General features: G+C 38.8%; 1 protein-coding gene across 2 annotated transcripts in view; it reads right to left on the bottom strand.

The window, feature by feature from the left end:
* Window positions 1–19,436, bottom strand: part of TRPM7 (transient receptor potential cation channel, subfamily M, member 7) — a 130,786-nt gene that overhangs the window by 66,457 nt on the left and 44,893 nt on the right. For both annotated transcript variants that reach the window (XM_011995753.1, XM_011995754.1), the window contains exons 5-11: window positions 15,224–15,437; window positions 13,803–13,927; window positions 12,138–12,309; window positions 8,221–8,395; window positions 6,710–6,833; window positions 5,232–5,304; window positions 1,946–2,046 (exon numbers count right to left, since the gene is read on the bottom strand). In XM_011995753.1, the coding sequence (XP_011851143.1) occupies window positions 1,946–2,046; window positions 5,232–5,304; window positions 6,710–6,833; window positions 8,221–8,395; window positions 12,138–12,309; window positions 13,803–13,927; window positions 15,224–15,437 (984 nt within the window). The remainder of the gene's footprint in view (window positions 1–1,945; window positions 2,047–5,231; window positions 5,305–6,709; window positions 6,834–8,220; window positions 8,396–12,137; window positions 12,310–13,802; window positions 13,928–15,223; window positions 15,438–19,436) is intronic.

The following is a 19,436-nucleotide window of genomic DNA, read 5'->3' as shown; positions in this document are numbered from 1 at the left end:
TTATAAATCATTTTTTCTGTCTTATTACAGTTAGGGCATTATACATATATTCTTAATTTATGTAATTATGACATTTCACTTTAGTAGAATAAAAGGAGATATAACAAAAGTATTGTTTTTAAAACAAGAACATTCTATCTGTGTTTATAATCACTGCCCTAGAACAAAAACTTAATTTTCATATCTGAGGGGAAAAAAGAGACCATTTAAAAAAAAAAGTGTCTGCTTTGTAAGGAGCCTTTCCTCAATCACTCAATGCATACTGAACTCCTGGCAAGTAAGAAGAAAAAAGAAAAATAACTGTTCTGCAAATTCTAAGTTTAGCAAGAAGCACAAAATCAAATAGGTAACATTATGCAGAAGAAATCCATCAGACAAACCACATATACACAGAAGATAAATGCTTCATCCAAGCCTTTACATCTGAGGAGAACAAAATCCAGTGAAATTATTCAAGGGAAAAATAAGGTTGGTTATAGTCATCACCACAAATGATTAACATTAATTTTTTTCCTCTGTAGTCCTGCAAGAGGAGAAATGACTAAATAAACTGGTTTTTTATTGCTATATAGGAAATACACTTCCATGGTTAAAAAAAAAAAATCAAACACTACAAAATGGTATAAAATAAAACTTTCTCTCCTCCAGCCCCCATCTCTCCAAGATGAATCCTATGTTAACAGTTTTAGAAAGGTACTATTACTACACAGTACATGTAGATATGCATGAATGTTTGTACATTCATAAGGAGAATTTGCCACAATTAAGATCATACTGTGCATACTTTTCTGCAATTTGCTGTTTATATTTACTATGTGGACAAAAAGGATCTAGTTCATCCTCTGTAAAGGCTGGTAATACTTCAAGGCACAGATGAACATTTAATCTGCCCAGCCTCCTATTGATTCAGACATGTAACAAAATTTTAAGTGATTACTACATACCAAGCTGTCAATACAATAGTAAACAAAACTGAAAAATATTCTTGCCCTCAGAAAGTTTACTTTCTAGGAGAAAGACAAACAAACAATAAATAATAGCTACATTATATGGTTTGTCAGATGGCGACAAAAGTTAGGAAAAAATAGCAGGGAAGAACGCTGGTTTAGGGGGATGCTATTAAAATAGGGTGGACAGAGGAAGTCCAAAGAGGAGACATTTGGTTAGAGGCCAGAAAGATAGGAGGAATTAAGCCCACGTGGGTATCTAGGGAAGAATGTTAAGATGTTTGTACAGGCAAGTACAAAGCCTAGAGATAGGAGCATGCTTGATATGTTCAAAGAAGAGCAAGAATGCCAACAAGGTTAGATAAAAAAGAGCAAAGCGGATAGTAGTAGCATGTAAGGCTCTGGATTATGCTCTGAGTAAATGGAATGTGATTCATCTCCTGTTCGTAAAAGGACAGCAAGTATGAGAGAAGTGAAACCAAAAAGTATGCTACTGAAATAACACAAAAGAAGGATGATGATAGACTAGACCAGGATGATAAAATTAGGTATTTTGAAAGTAGGTCTGACAAGATTTACAGATGGAATTGGATTGGAATACATGAGAAAGAGAAAAGTAAAACACTAAAGATTCTCATCTTAGAAACTAGGAAGAAGTTGTTCCCATTTAGTAGGATGAGGAAGATTAAAAAAAGAATAGATCTAAACATCAGGGGGAATGCTAGAATGGATTCTCTTGTATACAGAGCATGAGTTCCAAAGCTTCTTTCAGTTATAAGATTCTTAGAGATCTATATACTCTATTAAAAAATAAGGTTTTATCTAGAGGCATATATTAAATCCTAAACTGGATCGGAATGGTGTAGAAATACTTAGCTAAACTATTTTCGAACTATTGGCAGAAAAGTAAAATGTCAAGTCAGTTCACAGTTCCCGCAAATACTTTTTTATTACTTAGTGTAATTTAATTGTATTGTGTATGTAGATTATTTACATACCAGCCACTGCTGTCCATAAACAAATACATGATTTTTGGCAATGTCAACTCTATCCCATGCCAATGTAAGGATAAGCTGGTCAAATGCAGATGCATTAGTACCTAATCGAATAAAGAAAATAGTTGACAGGTTCAATTAATTTATCTCCATTAAAAGGTGAACACTTTTTTTTTTTTTAAGAGATGGGGTCTTGGTCTGTTGCTCAGGATAAAGTGCAAAGGTGATCATGGCTCACTGCAGCCTCAAATTCCTGGGTTCAAGTGTACCTCCCACCTTAGCTTCTGAGTAGCTGAGACTACAGATGAGCACCACCATACCCAGCTAATTTTTTTAACTTTATGTAGAGACAGAGTCTCACTTGTTGACCAGGTAGGTCTCAAACTCCCGGCCTCAAGTGATCCTGCCACTTGGGCCTCCCAATATGCTGGGATTACAAGTGTGAGCCACAGTGCCCAGCATGAACACTTATGACATCTCCCCACCATTCTTTAGTTAACTTACACAGCTGGTGTCAGCCACCATTCAGAAGTAGCCTGCCTCAGAGAGATAAGATAAGCCCCAGGGTTAAGAACTTTACCTTTCCAACTATAAACAACATATTCCCATTCATTGCAAACATTTAGAAATGCAGAAAAATGAGAAGAAAACAAAGATGAACTGTTTCTATCACAGAGAGAGCACTATCAGGATTCTGAAAACAGCCTGTCAGGTACTTTTCTGTGCATATACAAGCTCATACATAAACTTTCCATTTTTTATTCAAAAATGGGTTCATACTACAAAAGTGTTCAGTAGCTTGCTTTATGTACCTGGATATCGTGCCCTGGTTCTTCTTAAAATTATATATAAATCTACCTTATATATACTTAGGTGAGCCACAATTTATTTAACAAATACTTCAAATGGTAGATATTCAAATTATTTTGAATTTTTTGCTGAGTATGTTTTTGTGCACATGCTTGAATATTCAAATAGGATAATATTCTAGAAGTCAAATTACTAGGTACAAGGATATATACTTCAAGGTTTTTGATATACTCCAAAATACTTCAGATCGCTTCTACCATCCACCAGGGGAGGGGTATAACCATAACCATTTCTCCATGTGCCATGGAGAGGGGAGTTTCCTTCTTTTCTTTTCTTTTTTGAGACCGGGTCTCTCCCTGTTGTCCAGGCTAGAGTGCAGTGGCGTGGGCTTGGTTCACTGCAACCTCTGCCTCCTGGGCTCAACTGACCCTCCCACCTCAGCCTCACTCAAGTAGCTGGGACCACTGGTGCATGGCACCACACTAGGCTAATTTTTGTATTTTTTGTAGAGACAGGGTTTTGCCAAGTTGCCCAGACTGATCTCAAACTCCTGGGCTCAAGGGATCTGCTTATCTCAGCCTCCCCAAAATGTATTACTGTAACATTGGCCATCCTTCCATATTTTCTCTAAGTATTTGGATTCCTCTATTAATTATCTATTACATAAGTTCTGACCCATTTTTCCACGAGGTAGTCATCTTTCTCTTATTAATTTTTAACAGCTCTTTTTGATCCCTCCACTTCAACATTTCTCTTCCTTAGTTTCCTCATCTATAAAATGAGTAAAACCACAGGAAATCTGACTCGTAGGAATAAAATGAGATAATGTAAACCACTTAGATATAGTGGTTAATACACAGAAAGGTACATGGTAAATAATTAATGAATATGGTACTTTCTTTATAATCTTTTTATTTATTTATTTATTTTTCTGAGACACAGTTTCACTCTGTCACCCAGGCTGTAGTGCAGTGGTGTGATCCTGGCTCACTGCAACCTCTACCTCCCAGGTTCAAGCAATTCTTATGCCTCAGCCTCCAGAGTAGCTGGGACTAAAGGCTCCCACTACCACCCCCCGCTAATTTTTGTATTATTAGTAAAGACGAGGTTTTGCCATGTTGGCCAGGCTGATCTTGAACTCCTGACCTCAAGTGATCCACCTGCCTCAGTCTCCCAAATTGCTGGGATCACAGGTGTGAGTCAGCGGACGCAGACTTATTTATTTTTATGCAATCCCATTTATTATTTTTTTTTCCTTTTTGGTTTCTAGGTTTCCTATCACTTGTGATCTCTTGATACCATGATCCCAGATGATATAAATATATTTTATCACAGTATTTTAAAAATGCTTAATGTATTGGCAATTTATTATGGTCTAATATGCAAGAAAATTCTTGTAAATAAAAGGACAGTATCCTCTTAATGTGAAGGGTTCCTGGCACATCACTCTACACTAACTTTCAGGTAGATAGATGGGATACTGTCTTAGTTCCTAATTTCTGAGAAAATATTTCACTATAATGTTGTTATATCTGTTGGATGTCTTTGGGGAGACAATGAGAGGATCAGTGTGTGTGTGTGCTTCAATCCCTTAGTCCTAGAAGATACCACTAGTTTTCAAACTTTCCCTTCATAATGAAGACAGCATGTTTTAAAATTCTATCTTTAAATTCTATCAACTAATGCTTTATAACCTTTAAACACTTATTTTTCAGCTGATTAAGAAAGTGACACATTTTTATTTGTTTTTAGAGACAGGGTCTTGGTCTCACCCAGGCTGGAGTGCAGTGGTGTGATGATGGCTCACTGTAACCTCAAACCCTAGGCTCAAGCGATCCTTCCGCTTCAGCCTCCTGAACAGCTTGGACTACAGAGTGCACACCACCATGCCCAGCTAATTTTTGTTTGTTGTGAGATACGATCTTGCTCTGTTGCCCAGACTGGAGTGCAGTGGCATGATCACAGCTCACTGCAGCCTCAACCTTCCAGGCTCAAGTGATTCCACCTCAACCTCCCAAGTAGCTGGGACTACAGGCACATGCCACCATGCGCAGGTAATTTTTAAATTTTTTGTAGAGATGGGTCTATCTTGTCTAGGCTGGTCTTAAACTCCTGGCCTCAAGTGATCCTCCTGCTTTGGCTCCCAAAGTGTTGGGATCACAGGTGTGCGCCACCGTGCCTGGCTCAGGATGTTAGACATTCTTAATAGGACTATTAAATAGGTTTGGTGGCATAAACCTTGCTAAAAACTTTTATTTTTTAAATTCTACAAGATTAAATCAAAAGTTACCTTACTGCCAAGGAAACCAACATTGTATTTTTCACAAAGAAAAATGACTGAAAATTCACTTTGCAAGTAGTTAGCCATGTTAAAAGTTTCTATATTTTACATACATACACATATACACATATACACACACACATCCATACAAAAAATAAATAAAAGGTTTTACAAATAAAAAAGTTCTTAGAGGCTTACCTTTAAGCAGTGCAGTAAGTATTGCTACATCTATATCTTGATGTTCATCTGACCCAATATGGAAAACAGTGATCTATTTAAAGATAAATTCATAATATTATGCCTTTATATTTTTAAAACAAAGGCATCATAAGACCCAGTAATATCAAACTCTATGGGGGGGGGGCAAAATATATATATATACATCTAGGAATCTATGTATTATGCATACATAAACATACATACACATATTTATGTATCCAGTTAGTAACTTTATTTCAACCAAAAAAACCAAAAAATTTAAAAACCTTTATCATTTACCAAATAAAATGGCAAAAATACTAAAAATATTTGGTTTCATATGATATTCTGATCTATCTTATGGCCCTTACTAGAGTAAGAAATTTAGGGGCTGAGGCTATAGATTCTTTATCAGGGTAAATAAATCCTACAGTTCCTTCCACAGAATGAACATTTACATGTTCACATAATGTATGTATTCTTGAAAGATAAATGTTTGTTTTGGTCAATCTTTTTACTGTAAATGTCTTTAAATTACTTGAAACACAGCACCAATTCAGAAATTGTAATTTAATAACATTTTTCATAAAGTGAAAGATGGTCAGGCCCATGGCTCATGCTTGTAATCCCAGCAATTTGGGAGGCCAAGGTGGGTGGATCACCTGAGGTTAGGAATTTGAGACCAACCTGGCCAACACAGTGAAACACTGTCTCTAGGGAAAATACAAAAATTAGCCAGGCATGATGGTGTATGCCTGTAGTCCCAGCTACTTGGGAGGCTGAGGCGGGAGAGAATCGCTTGCACCCGGGAGACGGAGGTTGCAGTGAGCTGAGATTGCACCACAGCACTCCAGCTTGAGCAATGGAGCAAGACTCTGTCTCAAAAAACCAAAAACCAAAAACCAAACAAACAAAAAAAACAAAGAAAAGAAAGTGAAACATTATTATAACCCCAATACAAAATTTTTGGTCAACTTTATTTCACAGTTTACAAAAACTTGCAATGAAAAATACAGCAAATCAAATCATGTTATATATCTATTTATAGGCTTGCTAAAAAATTTTATCTCTGAAAACTTAAGCCCATGTTTACATGACTGAAACAAAGCAGCACTGACCTTTAATTTAATAGGCTTAAGCACATTAAAAAAATTTTTTCCAAATATTTTATTACAGAAACCATAAACAACTCTTTACAGTTCTTCGTTGGTACCGAACATTACCTGTTGAGACCTAGTTACTTTTCCTAAAACTTTCCCTAAAACAGAAGCACAAATACACAGTCTCAATACCGTATAAAAAACTACAGGCCTCCTTCTATGATACCTCTCAACTTGGAACAGACCAATAAATGACATATTTTTACGGTTAATAAAGATTTCAAAATTTAAAATCCAAATAAAAACAAACGTATTTCACCAATTTAGAATGTATTTTGAATGAAAGAAAAAAAGGCCTATCAGCTGAAATCCACTCACAAGCTCCTTTCTTTTCATGCACTCCATCAGTGTTTGAAATAAATGAACTGCTTCATTCTGGCCAAAGTTAAATGTTTTTTTGATAGTGGAAATAATATCAGGCTCTGCTGCATCAGGAAGATTCCTGGAATAAAAGGAAACATAATTCACTGATTTCATCTTCCATTATTTGTAAGATCAATATGAAGTACAGGTAGATTCATGTAAGACCTTTGAAAACAATGCATTAATATTATATACTTCACCTTGGGTGGGATTATTTTCTCTTTCATGAGACTCCCAACACAAATCTTAGAAGGAAAATAAATGAAATGGAGTGATTTTTCTCTTTGAATTACTTTGTGAATTTTATCAAAAAGTGTATGTGGCAATATCAGTACTCACATAAGATATTGTATAAAAATAATCTGAAGATATTATGATGTATAAATTAGTATTCCACCACGATGTTCTTAAACACAGGCACTCACATTTTTCTTTTTTGAATATTTAATACATTTTCATGGCTCAAAAATATAGTAGAAAATATAAAATGCTAAAATATTAAAATTAATAGTGAAAGTCTCCTTCCCACTGTCTTTCATCTGCCCAGTTCTATCCCAACTATTTTCAGGAATCATTTACTTATATAACTTTCCAAGATATCTTTCTGCATATACAAATAATTATCCTCTCTCCTTTTATTCTATATAAAAAGTGGCACAATATGCTTCTCTACATCTTCCTTTTTGCATGTACATATTTTGGTAATCTCCTCAAAACCATCCTTACTCAGCTGTAAACCATTTCTTTGTATAGATACACCATAACTAATCTAGTCTTCTCATGTTCTATTTTGTTTCAATCTTTTACAAAGAATCCCGTAACAAGTAGCTTTATACATATATTATTTCACAGATGTACACCTGTAGGAACAATTCCCAGAAATGAAACTACTAGAGTAAAAGATAAGTGCCTCTAGGTTTGATAGATCTTACAAAATTGTGTTCCATGAAGATGGTTTTATTTTAATTTCTTCCAATAACATATGAGTCAGGCTATTTCCTCAACGCTTAACAAAGTATTGTATTAAACTTAAAATTTTCATGTTCACAAAACACAGGAAGGAATCCAACACCGTATTCTAAATACCACAAGCCATTTTAATAAATTAATTAAAATGGGCCAGGCACGGTGGCTCATGCCTGTAATCCCAGCACTTTGGGAGGCTGAGGTGGGTGGATCACTTGAGGTCAGGAGTTCAAGACTAGCCTGGCCAAGATAGTGAAACCCCATCTCTACTAAAAAAAAAATACAAAAATTAGCCAGACGTGGTGGTTCATGCATGTAAACCCAGCTACTTGGGAGGCTGTGGCAGGAGAATCGCTTAAACCTGGGAGGCGGAGGTTGTAGTATACCAAGACTGCACCATTGCACTCCACCCAGGCTGGGAGATAGAGCAAGACTTCATATCATAAATAAATAAATTAAATAAATAAATAAAATAAATTAAAATGTTGTCATACACTTACCCTCCTTCTTCTGTTTGTTTATGAATATATGCTAGTAGATCTGCAGCTCTGCCTGTTCCTTCACATACAACTACTGGAACAGGGGGGCTTTCCTGAAGGTATTCAAGAACTGTGAGGATAACATTTGGCCCACCCTCAAATATAAGTGCCACCACAGGGACACCTTGGACAATCCCTAAAAAGAGCAAAGTTAAATTAAAAAATTATTTCATCACAAGCAAGTTTCTTTCCAAGAAAAAAAATTAGGCAAAATACAGTACTCTAATTTCAGATTTTACTGAAAAAAAAAAAATTAAAAAGTAAAAACATAATTTCTAAGACTATGTTGACTTGACTTTAAGCACACCACTTGATATCAGTTCACATATTAAATAATGAATACTTTGTCACTATCTTAAAGGTTGTTCTCTAAATGACAAAAATAGAAAATCTAATATATAATAGACATCAAATAATGTATATATTCACTAAAGTAAAAATTTGTAGGCCGGGCGCGGTGGCTCAAGCCTGTAATCCCAGCACTTTGGGAGGCCGAGATGGGTGGATCACGAGGTCAGGAGATCCAGACCATCCTGCTAACACGGTGAAACCCTGTCTCTACTAAAAATACAAAAAATTAGCCAGGCGTGGTGGCACACGCCTGTAGTCCCAGCTACTCGGGAGACCGAGAGATTTTTATTCATTTTAAAAACATATATTTCTGATTCCAAATGAGACATTAAAATAGAAATTAATGACAGTCTTGGCCAGGTGCGGTGGCTCATGCCTGTAATCCCAGCACTTCAGGAGGCCAAAGCAGGCAGATCACAAGGTCAGGAGATCCAGACCATCCTGCTAACACGGTGAAACCCTGTCTCTACTAAAAATACAAAAAATTAGCCAGGCGTGGTGGCACACGCCTGTAGTCCCAGCTACTCGGGAGACTGAGGCAGGAGAATCACCTGAACCCAGGAGGCAGAGGCTGCAGTGAGCCAAGATCATGCCACTGTACTCCAGTCCGGGGACAGAGTGAGACTCCATCACACAAATAAATAAATAAATAAATAAAATTAATGACTTTCTCAAACACCATATGAAAGGTTTGTAAAAAAGAAAAAAGAAATGGCTCATGTCTGTAATCCTAGCACTTTGGAAGGCCAAGACAGGCAGATCATGAGGTCAGGAGATGGAGACCATCCTGGCTAACTTGGTGAAACTCCATTTATACTAAAAATACAAAAAAGTAGCCAGGCATAGTGGCAAGCGCCTGAAGTCCCAGCTACTCGGGAGGCTGAGGCAGGAGAATCGCTTGAACCCAGGAGGCGAAGGTTGCAGTGAGCCGAGATCGGGCTGCTGTACTCCAGCCTGGGCGACAGAGCAAGACCATCTCAAAAAAAAAAAAAAAAAAAAAAATTTGTTTTCCATATTTTATTGAGCTCTTGACAAGAAATGTAAAACACTAATTTTTTAGTTTGCTTTTTAATACATTAGTTGAACTTCTAACATGGATTTTTATTCATTTTAAAAACATATATTTCTGATTCCAAATGAGACATTAAAATAGAAATCAATGACAGTCTTGGCCAGGTGCGGTGGCTCATGCCTGTAATCCCAGCACTTCAGGAGGCCAAAGCAGGCAGATCACAAGGTCAGGAGATCCAGACCATCCTGCTAACACGGTGAAACCCTGTCTCTACTAAAAATACAAAAAATTAGCCAGGCGTGGTGGCACACGCCTGTAGTCCCAGCTACTCGGGAGACTGAGGCAGGAGAATCACCTGAACCCAGGAGGCAGAGGCTGCAGTGAGCCAAGATCATGCCACTGTACTCCAGTCCGGGGACAGAGTGAGACTCCATCACACAAATAAATAAATAAATAAATAAAATTAATGACTTTCTCAAACACCATATGAAAGGTTTGTAAAAAAGAAAAAAGAAATGGCTCATGTCTGTAATCCTAGCACTTTGGAAGGCCAAGACAGGCAGATCATGAGGTCAGGAGATGGAGACCATCCTGGCTAACTTGGTGAAACTCCATTTATACTAAAAATACAAAAAAGTAGCCAGGCATAGTGGCAAGCGCCTGAAGTCCCAGCTACTCGGGAGGCTGAGGCAGGAGAATCGCTTGAACCCAGGAGGCGAAGGTTGCAGTGAGCCGAGATCGGGCTGCTGTACTCCAGCCTGGGCGACAGAGCAAGACCATCTCAAAAAAAAAAAAAAAAAAAAGGACGGCTGGGTGCAGTGGCTCATGCCTGTAATTCCAGCACTTCAGGAGGCCGAGGCGGGCGGATCATGAGGTCAGGCGATCAAGAACAGTCTGGCCAACATAGTGAAACCCCCTCTCTACCAACAATACAAAAAATTAGCTGGGCATGGCGGCAAGTGCCTGTAATCCTAGCTACTCTGGAGCCTGGGGCACAAGAATCGCTTGAACGCAGGAGGCGGAGGTTGCAGTGAGCTGAGATCGGGCCACTGCACAACAGCCAGGGCAACAGTGCAAGACTCTTAACTAAAAAAAAAAAATTAAAAATTAAAGAAGAAATTGATGACAGTATTACATAACTGGAACTGATCAATAAAATTCCAAGATCTCTAGAAGAGCAACAGAAAAAAATTAGTGAAGAATACAAATTTTTGCTTTTACAGTAACTTGTGGTGCACTGAGAAAAAGAAAAAAACAAAAGGTAGCTATAGGACTATAAACAATTCTTAACTTTTGTTTTTTGGTTTTTTTTTTTGAGATGGAGTCTTGCTCTGTCACCCAGGCTGGAATTCAGTGACGTGATCTCAGCTCACTGCAGCCTCTGCCTACTGGACTCAAACAATTCTCCTGTCTCAGCCTCCCAAGAAGCTGGGACTACAAGCACACACCACCATGCCCGGCTAATTTTTGTATTTCTAGGAGAGACAGGGTTTCACCACATTGGTCAGGCTGGTCTAGCACTCCCGACCTCAGGTAATCTACCCACCTCGGCCGCTCAAAGTGCTGTGATTATAGGCGTGAGCCACCATGCCCAGCCCATTCTTAACTTTTAGCAAAAGCTTTGACTCCACCATAATCTATAAACACTGTTCTGTAGTTTTTAAATTTCTATTTCACTTTGTCACAGAGCTCAACTTCTTGGGGTTCTTAGGTTACAAATTTTCCTTTATTTGAAATAAAAATGTAGATGTTGAACCAGAAAATTCAGACATAGTTAGAAAGAAAAATCAGTCCCAGGAATACAATTTTTAAGACACATTTAGCCAAACAGTGATACTCATTTTAAGCTGATTTATTTCTTTCAGTGATTTTTTTCCCTTATAGTTTTCAATTTTGAATTTCACAGCCATGTATTGGACTAAATCACGCATTAAGAATATTTATGGGCCAGGCGTAGTGGCTCACGTCTGTAATCCCAGCACTTTGGGAAGCCGAGATGGGCAGATCATGAAGTCAGGAGATGAAGACCATCCTGGCTAACACAGTGAAACCCCATCTCTACTAAAAATACAAAAAATTAGCCAGGCATGGAGGCGGGTACCTGTAGTCCCAGCTACTCCGGAGGCTGAGGCAGGAGAATGGCGTGAACCTGGGAGACGGAGCTTGCAGTGAGCCAAGATCACGCCACTGTACTCCAGCCTGGGCGACAGAGCAAGACTCCGTCTCAAAAAACAAAAAAAGGAATATTTATGAATTCCTTGGGCTGAAATGGAATTGCAATAACAGAACTTCCAATGAACCTTTTTTGGTTTTAGCCTTGATAACCGAGTACCCAATTTTGACCTCTTTTCCTTGGTCTTATCATTTTGTCTAAGATCAACCACTGTTGGTTGTTTCACATGTTATCTTGCTATGTAAGAAAAAGCACTTCAAAGAACATTCCACCTTCTTTGAATTTAGCTATTAGTACAGCCCAGAACAATTTCAACAGTAACAAATTTATGAATTCACTTACTAGCATGAATTCTTTGCTGATTAATAGTTTTTTCAAGTTCTCTTCTCAGTCTGACTTCTGCCCCATACTTTCCAACAGTGCCATCATCCACCAATATGAAATGGGAATGTAGATTATTCAAAACATTCAACTTGCTCAGGGGGTTCAGTAAGGTTTGATAAGGAGCAACCACCTAAACAATAGCAAACAAAGGAGTTAGTGAGCAGGATTAAATACAATATGATGTAAAATAAATTTTGAAATAATCCGTAAAGACAAGAAAGAAGTAAAATTCTATTTTACATGCAGAAATACGAAATCACAGAGAATGTACCAAAAAGCATAAGCTTTTAAGCAGCTGAAGATTAATCAATAATGGGTTGAAATATGTGATTACATCTTGACCCATACTGCGGAATTACGTATTTCATCATCACACGCAAAGACAGAAGCAGTAAATAAGTAAATAGTGCAAAGAAACTATTATCAGATTAGTAAGTGAATAAACTACAATATATAAAAGATATTGTGGCCAGGCACAGTGACCCATGCCTGTAATCGCAGCACTTTGGGAGGCCGAGGCGGGTGGATTATCTGAGGTCAGGAGTTCAAGACCAGCCTGGCCAACATGGTGAAACCCCGTCTCCACTAAAACTACAAAAATCAGCCAGGCGTAGTGGCGGGTGCCTGTAATCCTAGCTACTCAGGAGGCTGAGGCAGGAGAATCACTTGAACCCAGAAGGTGGAGGCTGCAGTGAGCTCAGATTTCAGCCTGGGCAACAAGAGCAAAACTCCATCTCAAAAAAAAAAAAAAAAGACACAGTAAAAAACAATAAAATGTCAGTCATATTTTAGCCATGAGTAGACTCTTTAAAACTGACATCAGAAATTTAATAACACTTGAAAGTGATCATTATAATTCAGTAATTGTATGTATGTATGTATGTATGTATGCAAGTATGCATGTATGAGATAGAGTTATGTTTTGTCACCTAGGCTGGAATGCAGTGGGGCAATCTCGGCTCACTGCAACCTCTGCCTCCCAGTTTCAAGCAATTCTCCCGCCTCAGCCTCCCAAGTAGCTAGGTGGCAAAGATCACCACATCCAGTTAATTTTTGTATTTGTAGTAGAGATGGGGTTTCACCATGTTGGCCGGGCTGGTCTCGAACTCCTGATCTCCAGCGATTGGCCCACCTCGGCCTCCAAAGTGCTGGGATTATACGCATGAGCCACTGCACCCAGCCAGTAATTCTTTTTAACAGTCTTGATAAATATCTATAACCAATTCACAAGTCTTTAACCTATTCAAACAAAACAGTAGGATTTAACTCCTATTCCCTATTCTCAGTGAGAATAAAATTAATTCTCATGTCACACAGTCATTAAAAATTTAATTACAAAGACTAGCATATATGGAAAATGTGAAATAATTTTATACATAAAAGACTGAAAGCAAAATGTGCCAACACTATAACAGCATTTATATTTATGAACTTATTTATAGTTATGAATTATTTATCTTTATTCATTTTCAAAAAAATCAGAAGTAAACCTCAGGAAAATACCTTTTAAACTTAATTTGAAAAGTATAATATAATCATGAATATTTTAAACTGGCACTATTCTTACTATAATTTTGTTTATATATAATTTCAAACATAAGAAATTTTAAAAATAATTCTTACATCTCTCCCAACAAGATCATTTCTGTTTTCAATCACTCCCCATGGAGCTATTCCGATAGTGCAAATCTTTCGAGATGATCTGGAAGCATGTTCTTTGAGGGCATCTCCAACATGTTTTGCCACACCTGCTCATAAAAAAAGTTTACTTATTTTGTTTTTTTATTTTCTTAAAGACAGGGTCACCCAGGAAACAGTGCAGTGGTGCAATGACGGCTCACTGCAGCCTCAAACTCCTGGACTCAAGTGATCCTCCCTTGTGAGCCTCCCCAGTAGGTGGGACTACAGGTGCATGCTAAGACAGTCGGCTAATTTTTTTTTTTTTGGTAGAGACAGGCGGATCTTGAACTCTTGGGCTCATGCCTCAGCCTCCCAAAGTTCTGGGATTACAGTCTTTATTGTGTTCAGAACAACCCTGTGCTCAATCTGTAACACTATAATATGTGATATATTTCTTCACACATACAAGATATAAGGTAACAAAGTCACAAACAACAAACTTAAAACAAGGTCATAGCCAAACCTACGAAAGAATACACAAGGACCAAAAAGGAACAAAAACCACTAAATCCCACAATATCAAATCACTACAAATGCCAGAAACACATACAACACTAACTTTTTTAATGTTAGTAGGTCTAGTCCATTTTTGCATTTCTCCTCTAAGTAACAGTAGGTTTTTTATTACTGCTCTACACATCATTTAGAAAAAATTAAGAATGCAGCTCCGTGGCACAGGACCATACGCAAAACACACACACACACACAATAAACAATGACGAAAGTCTACTTCGGTCAAAAATGAGAGAGAAAAGTGTAAAAGGTAGTTCCAAAGAGCATATAACTCCTCATTATCACTTCTTTTTTTTTAGGGAGGGAGTCAGGGTCTCACTCTATTGCCCAGGCTGGACTGTAGTGGTGTGATCATGGCTTGGCTCACTGCAACCCTGACCTCCTGGGCTCAAGTGATCCTCCCACCTCAGCCTCCCAAGTAGCTAGGATGGTAGGCACATACCACCATGCCTGGCTAATATTTTTTTTTTTTTTTTTTGTAGAAAATGTCTTACCATGTTGCCCAGGCTAGTTTTGAACTCCTAGACTCAAGTAATTCTCCCACCTCAGCCCCTCAAAGTGCTGGGATTATAGGCATGAACCACCATGCCTGGCCCATTATTACTTCTTATGGGCTGAATTGTGTCCCCTAACTCCCAATACCACAAAATATGACTGTGGTTGGAGACAGGGCCTTTATATATGTGATAATACCTCAAAATATTACTGTACTGGGAGGCAGAGGTTGCCGTGAGCCGAGACTGTGCCACTGCACTCCAGCCTGGCAACAAAGTGAGAGTCTGTCTCAAAAAATAAATAAATAAATAAAAAATAAAACACACTAAATAAAATTGGTATAATCATCACATTACCTGTGTTTACTCCTCCAGTTAAAATCCAGGCTCCGGTTGTAACTGCAGCTTTAATAAGACCTTTTCCAAGCAACTGCTTGATTCGTGGGTGAAGCTCAAATTTCTGCATGCCCCCATGTACAGAGATAACAAGTTTGGGTAATTCCATTTGCCATTCTTTAAGCAGAAGTTGCAGAATGACTTCAGGTTTGGTGTCATATGACAGCCTAACATACTAGAAAAAGATTTTAAAAGGCCAAAATAATTGAACATGTTCACAGGTTTCATAATGTGACATTATACGACATTGGAAAATTTTATATGAACCAGATTATGTAAAAAGAGATTTCACAGGCCATTTTCAATATATTTATACTCCAAGGAATAAGCAATAGCAAATGATTTTAAAGTTGAAAAAAATAATTCTGTGAGATCTTAAGAAACAGTAAAACTAACTTTTAAACATTTAGACACAAATGTTACTCTTTCCGTTTAAACTCAATTACCACTGACCCAATTTACCAAGGTATCTGCAGTATTTATTGCCTTCTTTAACTATGACTACACAGTGAGTGAGAAGCATTAAGACTGGCTTCAGAGGATCAGAAAAGGAAAAAAAGGGAATTATGGGAGAAAAAAATGGAGGCTTCTAAGGCTCTTGCTACGAAGAGAGGCAAATACTGATTATCTGTTTGAAAGTTTGGCAACGATCTAGTCCAAATAACGAATTGCGACTATGGAGTAAAATTTAAAAAGACACATTTAATATAGATGATTATTTTCTTCGCTGTAATTAACTGGATTTGATCAGACTGAGAAATAATCAGAAAATCATAATCAACATTTCATGGTGTTCGGATGGATTCTCCAGTTTAATTTTTGAAAACATCTTTCTATAGAAAAATAGAAAAAAAAGGCTGGGCGTGATGGCTCACGCCTGTAATCCCAGCACTTTGGGAGGCCGAGGCAGGCGGATCATGAGGTCAGGAGATCGAGACCATCCTGGCTAGCACAGTGAAACCCCGTTTCTATTAAAAAATAGAAAAAATTAGCCAGGTGTGGTGGTGGGCGCCTGTGGTCCCAGCTACTTGGTAGGCTGAGACAGAAGAATGGCGTGAACCCGGGAGGCGGAACTTTCAGTGAGCCGAGATCGCGCCACTACACTTCAGCCTGGGCAACAGAGCGAGACTCCGTCTCAAAAACAAAAAATAAAAAAAGAAAAAGAAAAATAGAAAAAAAAAGCCATCGCATGTGAAATAACTGCTTCTGGTTTGAAAGATTTTAAAAATTAACTTCCTGTTTAAGTGATATCACAAGACATACTTGCTATACTCACATTAATTCATTCTCTTGGCCTCAAGCACATATATGAAGTAACTCATAAGAAACTTCAAATATTCAGACATTGAGACATTTAAAAATCATCTATAAGAAACCTTATTTGCAAAATGATGTATTTCCCATTCCTTTACAAAGACCAAACACCACTGAAAATCTCAGTACTGACACACAAATGAAGCCAAGAGGCCAGGCACAGTGGCTCACACCTGTAATCCCAGCACTTTGGGAGGCTGAGGCAGGTGGATCACCTGAGGTCAAGAGTTCGAGACCGGCCTGACCAACATGGTGAAACTCCATCTCTACTAAATACAAAAAATTAGCTAGGTGTGAGCGCTTGTAATCCCAGCTACTTGGGAGGCTGAGGCAAGAGAATCCCTTGAACCCGGGAGACAGAGGTTACAGGGAGCCGAGATTGCGCCATTGCACTCCAGCCTGGGCAACAAGAGTGAAACTACGTCTCAAAACAAAAAAAAAGCAAAAGAAATGAAGCCAAAAAAATCCCAGTATTCCATAAAACTGAGTAGAAGACTCCGGAGTCCCTTAAGAATACTTTGGTTTTGTTTTGTTTTTTTTTGAGACACGGTCAGGCTCTGTTGCCCAGGCTGGAGTGCAGTGGCGCCACCTCAGCTCACTGCAGCCTCTGCCTCCCAGGCTCAAGCCATCCTCCCACCTCAGCCTCCCAAGCAGCTGGGACTACAGACACACGGACCCTGGATGGTTAATTTTTTTTTTTGTAATTTTTAAAAAGACAAGGTTTCACCACCATGTTGCCCAGGCTGGTCTTGAACTCCTGGGCTCAAGTGATCTGCCCACCTCAGCCTGTCAAAGTACTGGGACTACAGACACATGGCACCCAGCATGGCTAATTTTTTTTGTATTTTTTGTAGACACAGGGTTTCACCATGTTGCCCAGGTTGGTCTTGAATTCCTGGGATCAAGTGATCTGCCCGTCTCAGCCTCCCAAAGTGCTGGGATTACAGGCATAAGCTACCAAACCAGACAAAGAATGCTTTGTCAATAGGATTTGTTTTTGTTTTTGTTTTGTTTTGTTTGACAGAGTCTCACTCTGTCGCCCAGGCTGGAATGCCTTCTGGGTTCAAGAGATTCTCCTGCCTCAGCCTCCCAAGCAGAGTAGCTGGGATTACAGGTACGCACCACTAGCCCCAGCTAATTTTTGTATTTTTAGTAGAGACAGGGTTTTGCCATGTTGGTCAGGCTGGTCTTGAACTCCTGACCTCAGGTGATCCATCCGCCTTGGCTTCCCAAAGTGCTGGAATTACAGGCATGAGCCACTGCGCCCAGCCAGATTTGTTCTACAGTAAGTCTTTCTGTATCAGTTTTGTTTAACTCATTATTATATTTGGGCACATAAAGTAGTATTAGAGAAGTAGTCTAAAGTTAATGTTTTTAATACTGTATTAGAAATAAATGAGAAATTCCACTTCCTACAATGATAGGCTAGGTTGGTTTGGACCTACTCTGCTCCCAGGAACTAGAAGAACTAGAAAAAAGAACAACACCTGCATGAAGACATGAGCAGGTGGCCGAGCATGGTGGCTCACACCTGTAATCCTAACACTTTGGGAGGAGGAGGCGGAGGCAGGTGGATCACTTGAGGTCAAGAGTTCCAGACCAGCCTGGTCAACATGGTGAAACCCTGTCTGTAATCCCAGCTACTCGGGAGGCTGAAGCAGGAGAATCTCTTGCTCTTGAACCCAGGAGGCAGAGGTTGCAGTGAGCTGAGATCGCGCCACTGCACTCCAGCTTGGGCAAAAAAAAGACACTAGCAGGGTACAAACGCAGTGAGAATTTGTAGGATCGGGATCCAGGAGAAAAGAAAAACTTAGAGAGATGATAAGCTCACTGTTTGGCACAGTTTTTTCTCATCAGAACACGGAGGCAGGCAGAACAATGTAGAGGTTAAAATGGTTTTTGTTGTTATTTGCTTTACAGGCAAAGTCTGGCTCTGTTGCCCAGGCTAGAGTTTGGTGACATGGTCCAGGGCTCACTGCAGCCTCGACTTCTTAGGCTCAAGTGATCCTCCTGCTTCAGCCTCCCAAATAGCTGGGACTACAGGCGTGTACCACCATGCCTAGCTAATATTTTTGAATTTTAGTACAGACAAGGTCTCACTATGTTGCCCAAGCTGGTCTCAAAGTCCTGGAACTCAAGTAATCCTCCTGTCTAGGCGTCCAAAAGTGCTGGGAGTACAGGCATGAGCCACCACGCCAAGGTTAAAATGTTCAAATCTAAATAAATAATAACTATATTTTAGGGGTTTAAAATAAACAAAATTAAAATTTATGCTGACAAGAGCACATAAGTCTTAAGAGAAATAAATGCAGTTTCAAATATTCCAAAGGTTCTTGCATTGTTGAAAAAGTGGTAAAGAACTAATTTATAGTACAGTCATGTGCCACACATTTTGATTAATGATGAACTGCATGCATACATGCAGTGGTTCCATAATATTATACCATACTTCTGTACCTGTTTCTTGTTTAGATATATTTAAACACATATTTCCCACTGTGCTACACCTGCCTACCATATTTAGTACAATAACATGCCATAGAGGTTTACAGCCTAAAAGCAATAGGCTATACCATATAGCCTAGGCATATAGTAGGCTATACCATCTAGGTCTGAATACACTCCATGGTCTCCATGGTGCTAGCATAACGAAATTGCTTAACACATCTCTGAGAACATAACCCCATTCTTAAGTGATGCATGACTGCACATAACAAGTTAAAAAAATGCATTTTATCGGCCAGGCGCGGTGGCTCACGCCTGTAATCCCAGCACTTTGGGAGGCCGAGGCAGGCGGATCACGAGGTCAGGAGATCGAGACCATTCTGGCTAACACGGTGAAACCTTGTCTCTACTAAAA

Source organism: Mandrillus leucophaeus, unplaced genomic scaffold, assembly GCF_000951045.1.
Source record: "Mandrillus leucophaeus isolate KB7577 unplaced genomic scaffold, Mleu.le_1.0 Scaffold497, whole genome shotgun sequence".
NCBI classification, from domain to species: domain Eukaryota; kingdom Metazoa; phylum Chordata; class Mammalia; order Primates; family Cercopithecidae; genus Mandrillus; species Mandrillus leucophaeus.
This window is presented reverse-complemented; position numbering and strand designations above follow the sequence as displayed.